The 21,294-nt window shown below is 36.8% G+C and overlaps 1 protein-coding gene across 1 annotated transcript; it reads left to right on the forward strand.

Annotated features, from left to right (window-relative positions):
• Positions 1–2,128: 2,128 nt before the first annotated feature.
• LOC135695906 (catenin alpha-2) lies at positions 2,129–19,005 on the forward strand. Its single transcript, XM_065215122.2, has 26 exons — positions 2,129–2,340; positions 4,757–4,940; positions 5,368–5,534; positions 5,850–5,969; positions 6,455–6,544; positions 6,905–7,078; positions 8,019–8,222; positions 8,586–8,660; positions 9,374–9,526; positions 9,670–9,762; positions 10,345–10,501; positions 10,930–11,130; positions 11,409–11,512; positions 12,254–12,301; positions 12,767–12,893; positions 13,294–13,551; positions 13,790–13,993; positions 14,511–14,780; positions 15,184–15,390; positions 15,559–15,686; positions 16,006–16,187; positions 16,435–16,483; positions 16,620–16,676; positions 17,038–17,172; positions 17,704–17,811; positions 18,548–19,005. Exons 1-26 carry the CDS (start codon positions 2,218–2,220, stop codon positions 18,689–18,691), a joined length of 3,762 nt encoding a protein of 1,253 aa, XP_065071194.2. The 5' UTR covers positions 2,129–2,217; the 3' UTR covers positions 18,692–19,005.
• The last annotated feature ends 2,289 nt before the right edge of the window (positions 19,006–21,294 follow it).

Raw genomic sequence — 21,294 nt, forward strand, 5'->3', positions numbered from 1 at the left:
CCCATTGCAGCCCACCGAGTTGCTGTTTTTGCCAACTGCATAACCTAAAAGTGCTCTTGAATTGCTTAGGTGCTATAAGAAATGAGCGAAGGGGTGACCTTTTGGGACAATGTTTATTTTCGATCTGCTTTTAGAACACCAAAAAACACGCTCATAACAAGGGTTTCCGAAAACTGATGGTGATGGGAAATTGCCCATGGGCCTTGAGGTTTAGGGCGCTCCCAAGGTTTCCAGTTTGTGAACGCAATTAGTAAGACATAACAAAACTGTGCAACTCTTTGAACGATTGCAAGAAGGTGACTCCAAAATAATTCTGAAATAAATTTTTAGATAATCGAAGGGGCATGATCGCCAAAATTTTTCTGCTCGCTTCGCTCGCAAAGGGCTCCTCTTTCAATTCTGCGGCAAGGCCACTGAAACATCTCGGCGGCACTACCCACAGCTAAGCCAGAAAATTATATCTATATCATTGTAGCCAGGCTTTATGTAACAGCCTTTTTAACAATAGTATAATGATATGACTTCTTCTGCTCTCAAGATATTTGTCAAACAGTTTGACCCAAATATGAAGTTTAGTTCAAACGAATAAGTATTCCCCAACTTTACAAAAATTAAAGAACAAATTCAGGATTTTCATTGTTCAATACTTGTGATCTTTACAAGATATACATATGCAACATCAGGCATATTTGATTCAATTATATTTAGAGTTGGTAATTTGAATTAGTTGGCTTTATTTAGCTTGAATATAGCTGCAGATTGTACCAACTTTAAGAAAAAAGCAGTAAGTTTAGAGAAGTTATATCTAAAAGTTATATCAAGCCATGCAGTTGTTCATTTGTAACGTTTAGGGTTCGAAAGCGAGGATAAGAAAAACGACAAACGTTCCCTTAGAAGCTCAGCGATCAACTAAATCAAATATACTATTCGTGACAATTATACGTTTGATTCAAATGTAGGCGGGACATATAATATGTCAAGTACAGCTTAAAGCAATATAAAAAGTCTGCACGTAACACATTTCCGAGTGTCTTTAGGGCGTAGCAACGCAAAGTTTGTCTAGGGCCTACGCCCCCAGAACACCCGACCCGGTCTCCCTTAACAGGGCCTTCACCTACAACCAGGCTTCTCCACTGGCTAAACTACGGTTCGCGATCTGTTTTATCAGCAAACTTTGACACCTCAAGGTGCCCTTTCTGCCGGTCCTGCCCCCGCTGCATCACAAAGCTTCCGGCGCCTCTGGCTTAACGTATCCCAGACTTTCCTTCTGTTTTCATGTAAAGCACTGACTTAGATACTTGTACTTCTTTTTTACAGCTTATTAATACCGCTTCACCAGTAATCTGGCGATCTGCCTGCCCCGCCTGCCCACATCTCGGTAGACCTGGTCTGAAAAGGTTGGGCTTCTATCCTGTGTACTTGGGCTCCTCTTGCATGGGTCCCTATCTTGGGTGCTGTGGTTCCTCTCAAGGATCTCTCCAAGCTCTTGCGCATCCGCACTGTGTTGTTGACCTATGCTTCTTTTAAAGATTCTTTCATGCTATGAAAAAACTGTGATGTTATATATCGCTGTGAAAATAATAATTATTAAGAAATAATCCCTGCAAGATTTAAATGAGCCATATACCTTAGTTGAGATGAACTAAAAACTTTTGGTACCCCATCAGGATTTAGTGAACAAAATTTGATTACCCCAATTAAAACAAGGCTAAAAATTTCATATCCCTCCAAATATCCTTCCACCCTGGTACATAAAATTAAAAATTACAACTCCCTTAATTTTTATACTTTATAGAAGCTTATTCTTTGCCCAAAAATGGTTTTGAAAAATTTACAATACAAAAAGAAACACCTCGTGAGGGAACTAAGCCTTGACAATAAGCAGAGTACCAAAATCCATTCCTCAAACTCAGTGTTTGCATTGAGTTTTTGTGACATTCACGACCTGAAATTTAGAATGAAATTTTAAGCTTCTGAGAAGCCAATCCACTGGCAACAATGAAATTTATCCTGTCTGATCCATCTCGTTTCCAGAAAGTTTTGGGTATGCTTCCATATCTCTTCGTTGATTGGCCCATTCACTTGATTACTGGAATGTGATTGGCCAAATCATAAAGTCATACAGAAACACCCTTCCGCCAATATATGATGAGGCGTTTGAACACCTAGCAGTTGTGTTTAGGTTTTTTGTTTGTAAACTGCAAACTGTGATGTGAAATGGCTACCACTACTGCGGTGACAGATTTCAAGGTTGAGGCAACCAAAGTAAAATGGGATCCAAAGTCAGTGGAGATCCGAACAAGGAGTGTCGAAAAGACGCTAGAGCCTTTAGTTCATCAGGTAAGTGGCCTAGGCCATTTTCTTCGAGAACAAACTAGCGATGTGAAACCAGTTTCTTACAATTCCTCAGTTAAAAATTAGGACGTAAATAAATATTTCCACAATCTTTCTGCAACTGATTTATAACGTTATGGTAAGTCTTTCTCTTGCCAATCCCTTCTGATTTGTTGTCAAGTGTGACTCATGCGCGTGCACTTGAAAGATAATATTGTTGTTCTCATTCTTTGAAGGATCACTTTTACACTGAGACCCTTCCCAAAGCTTAAAGTTTGCTCTGTCGATTTTTGCGATTGGAAATTCATATTTTAATTACATCTTCATTATTTTTTCAAAGTTAAGGTATTTTATAGTTCATTATTTGGAAGCCGATCGTAACGTTTTATTTCATTGCTCTGAGATTAAATTATCAACATTATTTTTAGACAAATATCACAAATGTTTATTTGTTCGCAATTTGTTCAGCATATTGAAAGTTTATCGAAAAAGAGCAATGCGCTTAAAACTTCATGTTTTCTCAATCAGAATGACTCATAGTAAAAGATATGTCACCACATCTTCAGAACTTTGCTTGTTTTTGTTGGAAGATTTTATTTTCAGAACATTTAGCCGGAAAAATAAGAATTTTCTTATTTGCTGAGCGTGACCGTGACCGTGAATTTCGATTAGCAATGAGTCCCTTTTCTAATAAGGCACTTCATATTTGCATCCAAAAACCAAAATCCTATTGCAAGCATTCCAAACTTTTCTCAGATATTTCTTTTGTAATTTCTGTCAATATAGTGGTTAATCAAAGGATTTTGTTATTAAATTATTCCATTGACAATTGTTTCTATGCCATATTTGTGTTCCAGTTGCAAGAGTAATAATGCTCAACCCAGAATCCATTTTTGCTATATAAGAGGATGATATTCCATAGAAAGATATACAGGAACAAAGCAATATGACGACGAGAATCCAATGTCACGAGATAAATTTTTCAAAATAAATTAAATTTAAAGAATATACTAATATTTCCCCCCGGCATACAGGGCTTCATCACTTCATAACAACACACATTGCAAGATTCACAGAATCCGGCGGACAGCCTATCCTGCAGTTCTTCCTTCTCACACATGATATTTCATAGGATGTCACTAAATTACAAGTTATGATACTTCTGCTCTTTGAAATATGCCAGTAATTCGCAGACCCAGTAACATCATTCAATGAGATTTTTTCTTCAATGTGTAATTCACTACCAATGAGAAATCAGTCTATCTTGAAAGAGGCCTATTATAGATTTGCACCTTCATGATCTTGACCCTATTTATCTATACTGCCTACAAATTTGGCAATTGGTTTTTTGCCAATTGCATCTTCAGTAAAGATGCAGCTTGCATCTTTCAGTTTTTATTGGTAATGGTTTATGGCTTTTAGGATGTAGTTGCATTTCTACAAAAATATGAAATCAGTAAGATGTTGACTAAAGGTTCAGTGGTTTTGACCAACTGAGATGAGATGAGCTTGTTCTGTGAAAGTGAGATGAGAACCATTGAATTTTTCCAGAGTTACTTCTATCAATGTTTCTCTTTCCTTATAAGTTTAATTGGTTTTTATAGTGTAATATATTTTAAAGCGTTGGGGTCTTCCAAAGCACATTTTGTCAGTCGTATCTTTGTGCTTTATTTTATTTTGGATTGCAGCTTTGGCTGATTTTTACCCAGCTTTGGGATTTTTGGCCTATGATAGGCCCCCTTGAAGACCCTGAATGTTCAATGATTAGGTCTACAGCAAGACTTTCCAATCATTGCATCAACAATAATTTTTGTAACAAAGTGGCATATGTAATAAATTCATAAAAATTAAAGATTGTTAACAGTCTTGGCAAAAAGTCCAAAGAGGTTTTCAGAGAACCTAGGGCGAAACTAAAAAATGAGGTCTACTACTGCAAGCTAAGTGAGAAGAATTTTATGATTTCAATCTGCTTACAATACATTTTAGAATGTTTCTTGCAGTCATTTTCTAACAATCATTTAAAACATTTTAGCCATAATTTTGGCACCTTTGATTAATTTAATTCTAGAAACAAGATTTGCTGCTCTATGAGGTCCCCTACACTTTGAGGTCCTTAGGCAATTTTCCCGCTTTGCCCCATTTTGAAAACCCTGGTTTTGACTCAGTGTGGGTTCTGGGAACATCAGAGAATAATATGGATCAATAAGCTCCAAATCCTTTACCTTGGCTCATTCTTACTCATAGTGAATAAAAGAAGTTAGACTTGTACCTCGCCATCTACTATCTTGTGTCTTTTTTGTAGCATGAGTTTGAAAGCCATTCTGAGCATTTATTTACAAGGTGCTGGTCTGTGGTGTTTTATTGATGCATGAAATCCTAGCAAAACTAGTAACCAAGCTTTATGTTATCCTGCAACTGATAGGTTACATCACTGGTAAACCACCAAAGAAAGTCAAAAACAGGAAAATCAAAGAAAGCCACCCAGTTGGCCAAAGAGATTGATGAAGCCACTGAAAGGCTTGTTATCGTGGGTGAGAGCATTGCAAAAGACTTCCCTGAAATTAAAGAGCCAATGCTAGAAGCATGTAAAGAAGCAAGATCTGCTGGTAACTTTCATGATTTTTACTTTGCTTTGATTCTGATATAATCATTGTTCTTGTCAATGTTTTTGTATAAAATGATATTTTCAGTATATTTGCTATTAGAAAATACAATAACCTATATCTTTTACCCTCACAGAATTTCCATCTTTCTACAATTGATTTCTCAAAATCCTACAAAAGTTAATCCTGTCCATATATATACATCAAATTACACATGAGCGATCCTTTATATGATATCCATGTCTATTATATTTATTCCTAACTCTATTCTTCATTGTATGTATATATAAACATTTTCCACAACAGATTGAAAGCAGGACTGTAGGAAATTACTTAAAAATTGATGTTGGCTCCCACTTCAGACTCTGCTTGATGTTTGTTTTAATTTTGTCATTGATTTTGTTACTGTTTATTTATTTGCAATCTAAAGGAGATACAATGAGGGCAGCCTCAAATGATTTTGCTGCTGATCCATGTTCATCTGGAAAAAGAAGTGTAATGATAAGAGCTGCCAGAGCACTTCTTGCAGCAGTCACAAGGTTGCTATGTGTTGCAGACATGGCTGATATTTACAGGCTTCTTGCCACTTTGAAAATGGTGAGATCATCTTTCAGGCATTTGTATAACTTTTCAAGTAACAACATAAATGTAAGAGCTTGATTGTGAACTTATGACCTGCCATTTTAAGATGTTTTTACAGTAAGTCACACTATCAGAACATGTTTGCATGTCCTTCTTTTGCAGTTTTTTACCTTTGGTTTATTATTTACCTTTTTTATTAGATATATATCGTTAAACTGAATCAGTTATTTAGCAAAATTAAGCCTTCTAGTTTAAGTAGACTTTCTAGTTCAGATAAAATTATTCAAAATATTTCTGCTGAAGTATAATTTGAGGCATTTACATGGTCAGGTTGAAAAAAGATTGAAAGAGCTTGATGGTGCAGAAAATACAGATGAGTTGTTGAAAAGCTTCAAGAATTATGGAGATGATTTGATGAAACTTGCAAAATTGTCTGGAATCAGACAAGCTGTATGTATATCATCTTAGCTAGTTTTCAGACCTATTTTTCTTTTGTTCTGTTTTTTGGGTTCTTTTTATATTGAAGTTTTTCATCCCCATAAAAAAGCAGAAGCTGAGTGTTGTACTGACTGAATGTGAAATACTTAATTACTTCTGAAAATCTATGGAAATTGTCAGAAGTCTCAATTATCAATTTTATGTTATTTGCTGTATAGAACAGAATGTTTCTATGTTGCTACTTTGAGTATCACACATAATGTCGCATCAAGTGTGAAACTAGGAGTAGCAACTTGAAACCACCCTGTTCTATACACCAAAATGCTTGTACAGCTCTACCCACAGGTTTGAACACTTTTTGACAGATCAGTAAACAGTAATCTTCATTATTATTAATTTTATACCAGGGATGATCCTTTTGCTACTAAGTTAAAATTTATAATCATTTATAAATCCTCTATATGTATAAGTAGTATATTAGCAATTATTATATACAGGATTTGAAAGATCCAAGAAAGAAAGATGAAATGGCTGCTGCCAGAGCAACTTTGAAGAAGTCAAGCCGAATGTTACTCACCACATCAAAGGTTTTGACATTATGAATTTTATGCTGTCTCTTTAACTAAGAAAAATGAAAATTTTATTTTATCCTGCCAAGTTCACCTATTTCGATGAAGAAGGGCCTTTTTTCCTTTGAGAATCAGACAGTTACTTTCTAAGTTTTATTTAGAAAAGCTCATTTTGGCCAAATGATGTGCAACTGAATTCAAAAATATTTTTCAGCCCTATCTTAAGGAATTACTTAAAAACATAAGCAACACCCACAGCCAGCCTGATTTGTCTTGCCTCAGCACTTACCTTAGTCTCACACATCTTTGCACCTTTGTTCACAATACATCACTATCAAGAAATCTAGCACCGTATTATTCATATGTACATTCCAACAGGCATTTGTTCGACATCCAGAGGTGGCATCAGCAAAACACAACCGTGATTTTGTCATGAAGCAGATCAGTGATGCTGTAAAGGCAATATCAGGAGTTGCACAAGCTGTAGGTGAAAGTACACCATCACCCTTTGAAGAAGCTGGAGCCTTGGCTAGAGCCCTTACAGACTTGCTGGTAAGTCTAGTCGAAAGAGTCCCTTGACTTAATTCATCGCATTGTACTTTTTTTATATGTAGGTAAATTTAAGCCTGAATCGCTGGAAAATTCGAATGAGAACTACTACTGGCTAATATTTGAGAATTTGTTGCTGTTGCGCTAAAAAGTTGACAAGAGTAACAAAAAAGGAACGTATTGAGAATATGGGAAGACTTTTTCTTCAGTTTTGACATTGGCACCTAAGTTGAAAAATAATTTTGAAGATTGAGCGTGTTTTTTTTGGGTTTTTTGTAATGGTACATATGGAGTACTTAGATGTATTTATTTTCAGCTTTGAGTAATTAATTAGGGTTTATCACAAAGAAGCGTATGTTGGATTTTTGGGGTTTCATAAAATATATACTAAAATAGATTTAAAGAGACCACTGAGCAATAAAAAATTGTTTTTGTATTTCTGTGACATGGAAATTTACCGTTTGAAGCATTGCGTCAGAAGAAAAAAATTGGCTACCTTTTCCGTCATAAAAGAAATTCACAAGTACAGAATCATCTTGTTAGAAATCGATTTGTGGGCCTTTGACCTACTGATGGCAACATCGAGTACTGGCATATCAAATTTAGTTATGAGATTCCGATTGAAATCACTTTCAACGAAAGAAATTAAACAATAACAATGTCTTTGCTATAACCCAATCAGAGAGTTCTATTGTGAAGGGGGTGTCCATCAGGGCGTGTAAGCATTCCCAACCGTGCTTTTGTCTCTCTAGCCGCTGTCTTTAATTACTAGAAATACAGTTAAGCCACGCCAAACCTGTTGCAGTGAACGTTTCTTGACGTTTCATAGTTACTATCTTAACAAGAGCTAAAACAAAAGGACGTTTTGATGTGCAGGCGCTGCTATAAATGTCATTAAAAATATTTAAGTACTGTTTTGTAGCCTCCAATTTTCTTCCATTAGGCAATGATTAACAGAAAGCCGGCTGATTTCAAAGAAAAGACAACACGCGTGGAGCTAGAGAAACAATTGGATGAACTTCTGGCTGCCGCAGCCCGATTGGCAGACTCTTCTTGCACACGTGACAATACACGTGACAGGTTGATTGCTGAGTGCAACAATGTCAAACAAGCTCTACAGAATCTCATGGACGAGTATATGAAACATGTCAGTTCTTATCAAAGTTTTCATGTTACTAATCTGTTGCCAATAGGATAAAAAGTTTTCAAGTAAAATTATAGGCAAACATTTAAAATTCTAGAGAGGATTTTTTTATAATCATTGTATTATCATTTTGGAAAAGGACATCTTATTCACAGGAACAACTAAGTATGCATAATGCAAGGCTTTCTTTTGCCTTACACGAATATTGTAAGTTCGAGGTAGGAAAAAAGAGAACAAAACAAGTACAAGAAGAAATAATGATGCAAGACTAGTCATAAATTCAATGAAATTTGTATTTTATGTAATGTAATGAAACTTGTTTTGATCGAAAATATTTCGATTCAAATTTTTTTTGTTCTTAAACAGGCCAAAGGAAAGCCCAATGACGTACCAGGTGCAAAAAATCAGTTGGAAAAGAAGGCAAGGGTTCTTGGAAAACAGGTTAGAGGAAGATTTCCATTTTTGATCTCATGTGAATATTTTAGTGAAAACACCTTTCTTTATTTTAACATGAGTGCAGCGAATCACAGTTATTTCAAAGTTTACTACAATGTAAATTTTAAGCTCTGCTAAATATTGTTTGCTTGCGCGAAGAAAACCTCTGTCAATTTACATTTATTTGTGTATTTGTTGATAATATCTGGACTCGTTCATTCAAGGACCATGTAGCATATTAGGAACTTAGGGGCTGAATCTTGATTTTGGGGGGCTAATCTTGCTAAAACCAAGGCAAAAGCGATTTTCAAAATTATTTGGGGGGGGGCTACTCAGCCCCTAATTTCCGTGATTCCTGTGCCTAACACCATATTGTCAACATCATGATTGTAATATGGGACGTAAGCTGAATAGATTATGACATAACTAGCAAAAATGCTTTGTGAGGGTCTGCTATTTCTTCGTCTTTCCATGCCATTTGCAAGAGACAGCCTGTTGAAAAAATTGCCACTCGTACTGCTTATCTGCTGTTTGATATGTAGTGTGTATACATAAGGAAATATGTAGCAAGTCTCTGGTTTATTTAGATCATATAAGTTTTTGCGAAAAAAAGGAACCTTGCAAGTTACTTGTAGAATGTACAACTTCACCATATTTTCTTTAAAAAAGAATTGAATATGTTCTTAACATCTCTTTAACTAGTTTTCAATATTTCTTAGCTGCGGAAAGCGATTATAGATCATGTGTCAGACTCGTTCTTGGAAACCAATGTTCCATTGATGCTTTTGATCGAGGCTGCCGAAGCTGGAAATGAAAAAGAGGTTAATGAATGTGCTGTTGTCTTCACTGAACATGCTGCCAAGCTTGAGGAGGTAAATATTACATGTTTTTCTTGTTTAGTATCGCGTGTTTAGCAATCTGATTCTATTTCCAAAAGATGTAATGTATTTCTCGATGGTACAGCAGCTGATGATTGAATTTTTCTGATATTCTATAACTTTTTCGCATTGTACAGGTGGCCAATCTTGCTTGCTCAATGTCGGATAATGTTGAAGGTGTAAAGATGGTGCGCATTGCTGCCAATCAGCTTCACTCATTGTGTCCACAGGTAAGCCACGGATCTTAAGTTTTGGGTGCCAGGGACAAAGCCCCTCTCTTGCTTATGGCTATCAGTTGCTTAATTACTAGATAATACTGTTTGTAAAGTAAGAGCGCAAGATGCTTTAGTAAGTAAGATCTACAAGGATTCCATAAATATACTAAAATGCGTGCGGTACAATATGATGAATTTAAATAACGATCAATGTAAGTAAATTGTACCAGGAAAATTTTTTTTGAAATAATTAACGACATTTCGAGCAAACCCGTTATCAAGTGAGTTAGAAAAGCGACTATAGAACTAAAAAATGTTACGGGCTATGCTCGAAACGTCGTTAATTATTTTAAAAAAATTTTTCCTGGTACAATTTACTTACATTGATCGTTTTTTAAGATCTACAAGGTTCTCTATGACAGTGTTTGGCACTTTTTAAGGGTTAAGAATGAATTTTCTTAAGCAATAAATAGATTTCCCTTTCACGTAATCCATTATGTTATGTACCAAAGGTTTCGATCCTCCTCACAGTTTCTGCCTTTAATGATATTGATACACGGAATAAAAATGACGTCATGATTGTTTACAATTCACCAGGTAATAAACGCCGCCCGCACGCTAGCAGCTAGGCCTAGAAGTAAAGTTGCTAAGGAAAACATGGATGTGTTCAGAGATGCTTGGATCAATCAAGTGAAAGTGCTTACTGAAGCTGTTGATGACATTACAACAATAGACGATTTCCTCGCCGTCTCAGGTAATCTGAAGTTGCTTGGATTTTTCTTTAAAGCTTTTTGGACAGGCCGACGCACGGTCGTAGTGTCTCAGCCAAAAAAATCATTTAATAAGGAAATGTACGATTGAATCACGTTAAGTCGTACCCCGGATAAGTCGAAATTTAAATAAATCGGACAGACTTTCAGTTCCCATTAGATTTTCCTACCCTATTCTTGTCAAAAGTCGTACCCCGGATTAGTCAGACCTTTGCTAGGTCAGACCATTTCCTTAACCCCTTGAAAGTCTGACTTAACAAGATTCGACTGTATTTGTGACGTGAACAAACTGTGAGACAATAACAATTCTTACAATTTTCCTGTTCACAAATTTTCAGCATGTTGTCTACACGCAGCTGTCGTCCTAATACCCAGTTTTTGTTATTTCTTCCATGAACTATCATTTTTTCAGAGGCTCACATCCTTGAGGACGTGAATAAATGCATTGAGGCTTTGCAGCAAGGAGATCCAGAGACCCTCGACAGAACGGCAGGCGCCGTACGGGGACGCGTTGCTCGTGTTGACAACGTCGTTTCTGCGGAAATGGAGAACTATGAAGCTGGGCCGTACACGGAAACCGTCCAAAGAGCTGTTCACATAATGAGGGAAAGCAGTAAGTATTGCTAGAGAACATGGTACTTGCACGAAGTTTCTTACGTTCGAACAATTACATATGCTACAAAGTTTCCTGGAAGCCAGACTCATTGGTCATTCGCATCTTTTTTGTTGGATTCCGTCACTCATGGTCGATCATAGACATTCGTTCGACATCGATAGTAGGTCTTTAATTTAAAGCGCGAATATACCATCTCAATATCACCATATCTTAAATTTTGTTCACAAAGTTTGTTCCATAGCGTACGCAAAATAACAACAAATTAATCCTTTTAGTTATGCCGCAGTTTGCTGAATATGTTGACACTGCAGTTGATGCACTTAACCAAGACCCAAATGCTGAATTTGATGAAAATGCTTTCATTGACGCATCAAGACTGGTAAAAGACTTTCTTGATATATATTTAATTCAGCACTTGTTTTGTGTGTGTTCCTTATTCATTAAATGAGGAAGTTTCAGTTTCCAAAAAGACTTGTAATAGACCCACAGTTTTCTTAAAGTCATTAGTCGAATATATTAAACTGAACCGCTATACTAATGATGGAGCTTTTCCTTGTGGTATATATTTTCTAAGAACGATAGTATACAATAACATTCTATCTATATTATATGCAAGAGAAATATTCCTTATATTGTTTGTAGCCTTCACAGTTGCTCTTTCAACACCCATTATCTTTAACCGCCCCCCCCCCCTCCTTACGACTCCCTTTTGGAGTGATAAAACTCCATTAACGTCATCAGCTTTAAATAGAGAATTTAGCATATTCTCTTTTGGTTGCTGTAGTTAAACAGTATTTTTATTATGATTACGGTAACAGAATATATTTCTCTATTCATTGCCATCCCAGGGCCCACGCTGCGAACTTGAAAGTGGGGGGGAGGGGGGGGGGCAAGGCTTACGAAAGTGGAGGCAAAGGTTTACGAAAGTGAAGACCAAGGCTTCTTTCACTTTTGTTTATAGCTTTGAAATAACCTGCTTCTTAAAAGGTGGGGGCCATGGCCACCCCGGCCTTCTTGTGGGAGGGCCCAACATCCATAGGAAGTTAAATCACCAGCTATAATATTGAGTTTTGTGTCCAGTTGTCAAGTATTTGTTCTCTGTACTCTCTTTTCCCTCTAGATATACGAAGGCATTAGAGACATACGACGTGCTGTTATGATGAAAAAGGTAGCAGTTATGTTTCTTATCCACATAATCACAATCATATACTGATGCTGTCAAACGTTCTTCGATTGGTATCCTTCTAAGTCTTTGTTCAACACTTCTTAATTGGTGTGGTATTTAAACGGATACTGTCACCTTTGTCTATAGTTTACGGAGTCGTGCATTATCAGGTTTGAAGTTTGATGAGGGAAACAGATAAATGCACGAGTCATTTGCTAGTCTTATTACCCGGATCCTGCAATTTTGAAATATCCAATAGCAATTTTCTTTGCTTTACATTCATCTGTTTATAAGTTTGACTCTATAATTAATTTTGACACTATAGTTCCTCAGTTAGTGATTTTCCAAAGACCAGGCCCTCATGATTTCATCACAAACAGCATACATTAACTCTCTGTATGTTTCACTTCCTTTAGCTTTATCATGTAGCTTTTTTAAGCTCTTTTTTGCATTTCTTTCAACAAACAGAAACCAGGGGACGAAGACTTTGATGAAGAAGAAGAAATGGAGGAACAAGGAACACTTCTGACGTCACTTGCTGATGCTCAAACCAGACAGAGGGAAAAGGCTGCCTATGAGCAATTGAAAGCTGGAGGTAAGAGCCACTGGTGGCATTTTATGACGGGCGATGATAGTTTTTTTACAGTGGGATGACACTTGTGCAGCGTACGCTAGAAAGAATTACTAAAATGGATAGCAACTATAACACAACTCAACATTAATCTAGGTCCAGTATGTTATGTCAAGTAATCTTTGTTGCGGTTTGGTCCAAAATTGATATTTTCAATAATTAGGATTTGGCTCAATCTATTAAAGTTGCCTAGGCCTTTAGGCTCTTAGATTTGCGGATTTACCAGCAACATGAATTTTGGAGCGAGACTGTGTGGAAACAAGAAGGAATTATAAATGTGTATCAACAATCTAGGCTTTAAGGAAAGCTTGAATAATCTTCACATTTTCGAATTCTTTTTCATATTTACGTATTTTTGCCATAGGTAAAGTGCAGTTTGAGATTCACAGCGAGGGTGGTGATGACCCTGGCGTAAAAGGAGAGGCCTCCATTATCGTCAACGGAATAGAATGTTGTCCAAAGCGCAAAGGCCACAACATTGTTGTCCTTGATGAAATTGGAAATGTTGTTGCAACAAGGTCTTTCAATACAGTTGAGGCTGCGGAGGGAATGTCCATGGCTAAGTTCTTGGAAGACATTCCTGAGGAGCACATTGCTCTCATTGCAGTTCAGGATACTACAGGTTTGGGCTTGAGATAAACGCTACTGATTATTCAAGATTCATTTTAAGAGTCACTTTGAGAGACTCTTATTGAACATAAATTTGATACTGTATGTTTTGTGATGTAAATCGTACTTGATTTGTTATGCGTGCATTTATGTTGACTCGGCATCTGTCATTCGACCTTTGCTAATGCTTTATCTCATTGAAGTGAACAAACTGCATAGTTCTTAAGTTGAGTTTATTAATTCATCTCTAGGGAAAGGAGTGGAAAAGGCGGAAGCAGCCTTGAAGAAACTTGGTGCTGTTGAACCAATGGATCCAGGTTTCAAAGGATCATGGGCCTTTGCTGGATTCAAAGGAGCTCACCATACTAAAAACTGGGTAACACAGGTTACCAGACCTCGTTACCACGGACCAGCAATGGTTGCTGATATGATAAACACACCTGCGGCTGATCAAGGTACAAAGGATAACCATATGAATGATTTTTGAAACTGCAATTGAACTCGCTCTTTGTGTATTTTCAGTTCATCTGAATGTAGCAAATTAGGTGATTAATTGTCTCGTTGTTGGTGTGTTAGGCCGACGGTATTTTTTAGACGAGGTTTATTGTGATAACGAGACTACGTTGGGATGTTGACTTCTTGTTAAAAGTCCCTAGATGACATGGCAAAATTGACACACACGCATAGGTCTGCAACAGAATAGTGCAAAATGTTTGACAACCATGACTGTGTATGGATTGCTTAATAAAAGCTCGTACCTAGGATTAAAGAGATCATTTTTCTATCGAAAAGGACCCAGTGCGTGAATTTGTTTTTGTAACGATGATTAACTGATGTGTCTGAAATATGCTGAAATATACCTGCCTGTTAAATTTCCCTTTCGTATTGAATTTGTTTTGCTTCGTGATTTCACACGCTGAATGCAATATACCACTTTTTCGTTGTATTTAACACCCTTTCTCCAAAATATAGGCAAAATAAAAGTGGAGATTTCGTCAGAGGGCCTAGACGACCCCGGCTATGCCAGAATAGCGTCTATCAAAATAAACGGAATCGAACGAAGTCCCATGGTGCGTGGTATGAATGTGGTCATTCTAGACGCGGCTGGAAATTACCTCATGTCGAAGAACTTTGATACAGCCGATCCAACTCGCGGCAGATCAGAAGGACAAAAAATGGCGCAGTTCTTGGACGATTTGCCTAGTGAAAGAATGGTCTGTGTTTCATCGTTAGAAGCCACCGGTAAGTAGGCCAGTTATTAAATTTAGCATAAAACACCTAAGTAGCTGGTAGACTTACTCAATGAGCCACTGTTCCGCTACTGCCTTATTTCATTGAAGCTACAACAGATGACATTCTGTTATAGCGTTCGTGAATTGAGGCTGTAGCGAAACAGAGGCTCATGGAGTATGCTGGAACATTTGACTAAAGAAATTCTAACAAAGACCTTGATTTCGATTTCATTCACAAACATTCACGACTTATGACGATGATAAGATTAATTCCAATATTTTCAATATTTTTCTAGATTACGCAAGATATTTCATAAATGAAGCTGGCAGTGTCTATGTATTCTCCTTTAGCTTAATCAACTGCCTTTGTCTGAGTCTATTGATGAAACGTCCTGTTGCTTAACTCTTCGCAGGTGAGGGCATGGGTGAAGTCAGAGAGGCGCTCATACGAGTAGGTGCCGACGAAGACAGCGAATCTGGAACTAAAGGATCTTTCGCCCTTCTTGGTTACACCGGCCCTGAGAAGGTCGTTTGGTTAAAGCAAGTCCAAAAGCCTCGTGGGCAAGGCCCTGCCAAAATCATGACGTTCGTTATCACTCCAGAAGGTGCCGAGAGATTGAGTAAGTATCTTTTTATTGTGTCGGGAAGTTTATTTAAAAAAACAATTCAATGTCCTTACGAATTTAAGTAGAAAGTTGGATTGCCAGGTTGTTGCTATATTCTATTTTCAGATGACCTTTTATTTCCACTTTTCCTACCAGCCTTCAAATTCCATTATCCTTTTTCAGAATTAGGAGAAGAAGATGTTTTCCAAGATTACGAACCCGGTACATTCTCAGAGTATGATGATTTCCAAAAGCAAGGTGAAAAAGAATTCGACCAAAATTATGGTACGATGAACAACAAAAGCGCACGCGTGAGTTTCCTTTTGAGGGTTTTTCTTCTCCTTAGGACTATTTTGCCACGATGAAAACCTTGTCACGTTTTCTGATTCCCAGTTGAAGAAGTTAGTTTACTGTGAAATCCGTACTGTGAAATTCCTTACAAACTGAACAGAAATCATTTAATTCTCTCAAAACGTGGATGTACATATGCCATTGGTGACCCTGGCTTCGAATCCCCCCGACTTTAATGTTGCTTGAATCTTTAAATCATCTTTGGGTAGTCTTTTTTCGTTAATACTGATGACGCTTGTATGCTCAAGCAAAATAATGTTCCGTGTCATCTTTTTTAAGTCCATTATGAGAGCACTACCAGCAGAGGAGAAGGCGAAAATCGCCAAGCTGAATGAAGGTCTTCGAATGGAGAAGAACAGGCTGGTAACTGAAGTGAGCAAATGGGATGACCAGAGTAATGAAATCATTGTTTTGGCAAAGAAAATGTGTATGATAATGATGGACATGTCTGATTTCACAAGGTACGTTCATCAAAGGTAGCATCGATAATGACTTTATTATGTTATAGAGTTTTTTAATTTGGACGTAATTTATTCTCAGAGTGGTTTGATCGGTCACGTGTTTGTGTTTCGATTCCCACGCAGCTTTTTATCCTTTGATAGAAGTTAACTTCCTTCATGCGTTTTATTAATGTCACATTTGCAAATATAATTGAGAACTTTATTTATTTTATGCTATCATATATTCATTCATTTTTTTGTTAACCAGGGGAACAGGACCGCTGAAAACAACCATGGATGTTATTAAGGGAGCAGAGGTACGTTTGAGTAAAGAATCTGATAATTATTTTTCTTAAAACATGCAGATTCTGATCCGGGAAAAAGTATTACCTGATGTAAATAGACATTTCTGCATGCGATCATAGAAATAAATCGCTAGCTTTTTTGTTACAGAGAATCGCAAAGATGGGACAAGCATTGAACAAGCTGGCTGGAGACATTGCCGAAATGGTGAGATTTGCCGAATTGTATTTTGAAGATTGTGAACACCAGATTTTTTAATCATTATTTCTATTTGCGTTTCTGTTTGGCTGTCTGTCATTTCTCTTTTTAAACCATTTTTTGTCCTCTTATTTGATTCAAATTCATAAATAGCACTTGCTGGCTAAATGCAAAATATCCAGCACGAGCTTGCCCATCAATAGAGAGGTTGACGTATTTTGGTTAAGACGTAGCATTAGACCAGTTTGTAATAATAGGCAGATATCTTGTTGCCAGGCAAATGTCAAGAATCGATATTGTTTATGATTTAAAGATATAAACTTGACTTTAGTTTTGGTTGTATAATATTTTGTTTTGTCTCCAATTTTAGTGCCCACACAGCTCCACGAAAAACGATTTGTTGGCCTATCTTCAAAGGATCGCTCTTTACTCTCACCAGCTTACGATTACGTCACGAGTCAAGGCTGATGTACAGATGATAAGTGGCGAGCTTGTTGTCTCTGGGGTATGCCTGTTGTTTTTGGTCTTGAAATGAATGCATAAATCCATGTAAACTGAAGCACAGATCATACCAAGATTATACTTTTTGCATCACAAATGCAATTTGTATGTTTTAAGATGCATTTTGTTGTTTTACACTTTTTTCAATGGACGTGTGTGTTTCTTGCTTATTGCACGAAACGGTTTTAGTTGCTGTATTGTCTTACTTCGATACTGAATTGAATTGATAAAATGCGTTTACATGTATCTGTTAACGCATCTCTTTGTGGGCCTGGTCTCTTTGTGATAAACACAAGCTCGAGGTTTTTATAAACTGCATTGCTCATTATTTTTCCTAGATGAATGGTTGATTGTTTACTCGCTAATTTTGTTTCGGTTTCGTTCTACGTTCGGTTTATGGATGCAGTTAATGTTGCTGATTTATAGCTTAACATCACTATGCAATCGCACAAAATACAACTCGAGAATAATAGATATATGATCTAGTAAAATGCCTAGTTTGAAGTGTCACTTTTGACTTTTAAATCTCCTTTAGCTGGACAGTGCAACGTCTCTTATTCAAGCAGCAAAAAATCTTATGAATTCGGTCATTCTCACTGTCAAAACATCATATGTTGCCTCAACTAAATTCAGGAAGGCTGACGTACGTATCCTTTATATTCCTCTCTGTCCAAATTCTTTTCATTAAATTTCAAACGGCTCGACCTTTCACCGTGCCTTTTTCTTTGGAAGTATTTGCTGTAACCCACTCCGCGACCTATAACCATAAATCATTTAACACGAACGTTTTTTAATGCAAAAGAAAACATGATTGTCATGCTTTGATGCTTGAATTTTTTATTATTTTAGGGTGTGGTTTTCGTTAATTACCTTCTCCTAAGCTAACTGAGCACCTGTTGCTAAGAATACTGTTTATAAATTAATGCCAGTCAATTTTCAAAACATTTCTTGCTAGTTTTCGGTTCTGGTCAACTTCATTTATTGTTTTGATAACATTGTCTCTTTGTGTTTTTGCCTTTTTAAGCAATCAAAAATTAAAATTGAATTATTTAATTAAAATTACTTGAAAAATAAATTGAATTCCCGGAAATCGTCAAGATGCGCAGTATAGACTAGTTTAAAGAATTTGTAAGAATTAAAAGGCAATTGTAAAACAAATTTATTTGCAGCACGGTCAAATAATTCTTAAGTATGAAGCTTTTTAAGACTTATCAATTAATATAAGTTTGAGTGGACTTCGGATCATATGTAGTAGTTTTTCTTCACTTTCTGGAGGTGATTTCTAGGTTCCTTTAAAAATATGTTTAGCTAGATAACGAATTTTACTTCACTTTAGTTAAACAAATAAATTCGCTGAACGAGTCCCTGCTTTATTGTAGAAACCAATTGTCAGCTGGAAGATGAAAGCACCAGAGAAAAAGCCGTTGATCAAAGTCGATATGTCTGACACTCGGATGACCGTCCGCGGTACGGATACACAACAAGGCCCGTCACCAATCCAACAGCTGAGCGAGATCCAGTGAGGCTACTCAAGCCTCGTTAGTTAACCAAGAACCGTTAACTGCCATATAGAAACTGCTGTTTGTAAGCTGATAGCATAAGGATAATGGATTTTAAACAGAACGCGAAAATACAGTAGTTGTAGACCATTTACTGTCTTTGATATTTTAAAGGTCTGTTTGTATTCTTGTTCAGGCAGACCATCCTCCGCAGGTACCGTTTCAGTCGGTCATATAGCATTTTTGATCAGCGTAATTTATTAGACCTCTATGATTGACGATCTTTGGTTTTCTATATGAGTATTTATTTTTGAACTTTCAATAATTTTGAAATGGTATACGGTTACTTTTTTTGATGATGACCTTTCTTGCCACAGTAATAACGAAGAGTAGCCTTGCAGGGTCAGCAAAAGTCATCAAAGGAAATAGGGGCGTGGTTCCAGCCGGTTTACTCTAATTATTTCGCTTTAAAAGATATCGATTTTGCCTTGTGAACACCAGGTTTTTAGATTCTTTTATCCTTGTTTTTAAGAATTAAACCTCTAATGCCAAAATTTGTGTATTGTGAAGGTTTTGGTTCTGCCAAATGAACTATCAAATGCAAATTTTGCTGTAAATACTGCTGTGAAATCTGCGCAATAGCAGGAGATGCAAAGCATTTAGGACACAGAAAAGATTTTCTGCTGAAAAAGTCAGCTATTGTTACACAAATTGTGTTTTTATGAAAAGTATAAGGTGGTAGAAGCCACAAAATGGAGCTCACTGTGCAGTAAACTCGTCTTAATTAGGGCGGAAACTTAATTTCCTACATTTTGAAAGTACGTATTGCTGAAACAATTTTCGCTCGAAACGCCAGTTATTTGCAAAAACTTGGAAACATAGGCCAGTATGGAAAGTTGGTTTTCTATGCACCAGATGCCACATATTTCCATTGCAGTTGTGCACCAAGTACCCTTATCAGGTGTGCACCAATTTATGCATGCATGCAGTGTAATTAGCTGAACAATACAACAACACAATAAAAAGACAAAACAGATAGATACAATACGAGTTTTGTTAGAAAACCTCCCGGCTTGCGTCTAATTAAAAGCAAAGTTACAAGCTAAAATACTTTCATTAGACAAATCAATGAAAATGCATTAGAAAAAGGAACCACACAGATTTTTGTTGCCGTGGGGCAAAATTGACAGAAGTGGGTCCCTGCGAACGAAGCGACCAAAAAATTTTTTTGCCCACGTCCTTTAGACTAGCTTGGAATGCATGTCAATATATTACTTGCAGCCATTTTTTAAAATTGTTTCCAAAATTTTATCATTTTTAAGAATACTTTTGTTATGTTTGATATTTCCCACCCTTCAAATGGATCTCAGAGGAGGCCCTTTTTCAGAGGCTCTTGTTGAATAGGAAGAAGAATCGTATGCTTTATTATTGTGTTTTATGTTTCTGCTTTTTCGTGCTTTTGGAATAAAAAATGTAAAACAATGTTTAATCTAATGATTTTTCTTGATGCTAATAAAGCAGCTGTCATGATTCGTGTGCTGTTTTATTCTTCCTTGCGAGGCCTTTAGTTCATTCTCAGATAAGACTCACATAGAACTTAGATGAAACGAAGTAAACAGCAACAAACGTAAAGTCGAGCCATTTTCTTGGCATTTTGAAACTGGATTCAACGGGCACTATTGTAAGGCAGAGTGTGTCGTATTTTCATTTGATCTAAAATCCTTGGCTGTGTTGAGATCTTCCACTATCTTAATCCTCTTTGATGTTCAAATATCTGTTCTCAAAATAAAAGACGCTCCAATACGAGCTTTTTAAATGACAATGACAATTAAAAATTGAGGGGGTCGGCAAGAAAGGGGTAGACGTTAGACACACATGTAGGAAATCAGCCGTGTGTTTAAGCATTTCGTTCAATACCAGTGTACAATGAATTTATTTTTGGCACATTCCTGTTCCAAGTCCCCCTCCACCCACTCCGACGGCTTTGCTTTATACAGGGCTCACGCTGCAGGGAAATTTAATTCACATGGCTGCGCAAGTCTGCTAAGGCCCTTGAGATTCTTCTTCTTAGAGCAAAATTTTAAAAAATTGAAACAAAATGGCGATTGATCAGCAAAGGAAGTAATCCACAGTAAAGCCGCATTTACACGATCAAGTTTCCCTTGACAATTTTTCTTTGAGAAGTTTATTTTGCTCGTGTAGATTGGGGTTGATTGAGGAAAAATTACAATTTTTTACTTGACAAGTGTACTTGTTCAAAAGCTGGCGTGCCAGTTTTTCAGCAAGTGCACTTGACAAGTAAAAAATTGTCATATGCAAAACTTCCCCGTGTAGATGACTTGTAAAGTAAACTTGACAAATTTGACTCAACTCCAGACCCTTCTTTCCGGGTAAGTAATTGCTTTTTCTTAGCTGTCATGGTCGTCACGAGGTTAATCTGGACCGATTAAGGAACCTCAATGCTCTTGGAAGCTCTGCAAAGCCGCAAAAGCCTTTGGAATACAGAACAAGTTTCGAAAATAGGTAGACCAATGAAATATGATTGCCTGCTAAGATTTCCAATGAAAATTTCAAAGACTTCAAACGCAAAATTTTAACCATTGGACTTACTGTGAGTCTGAGTTCCC

This window comes from Rhopilema esculentum, chromosome 14 (assembly GCF_057945365.1).
Source record: "Rhopilema esculentum isolate cy_ngs chromosome 14, ASM5794536v1, whole genome shotgun sequence".
Taxonomy (NCBI): domain Eukaryota; kingdom Metazoa; phylum Cnidaria; class Scyphozoa; order Rhizostomeae; family Rhizostomatidae; genus Rhopilema; species Rhopilema esculentum.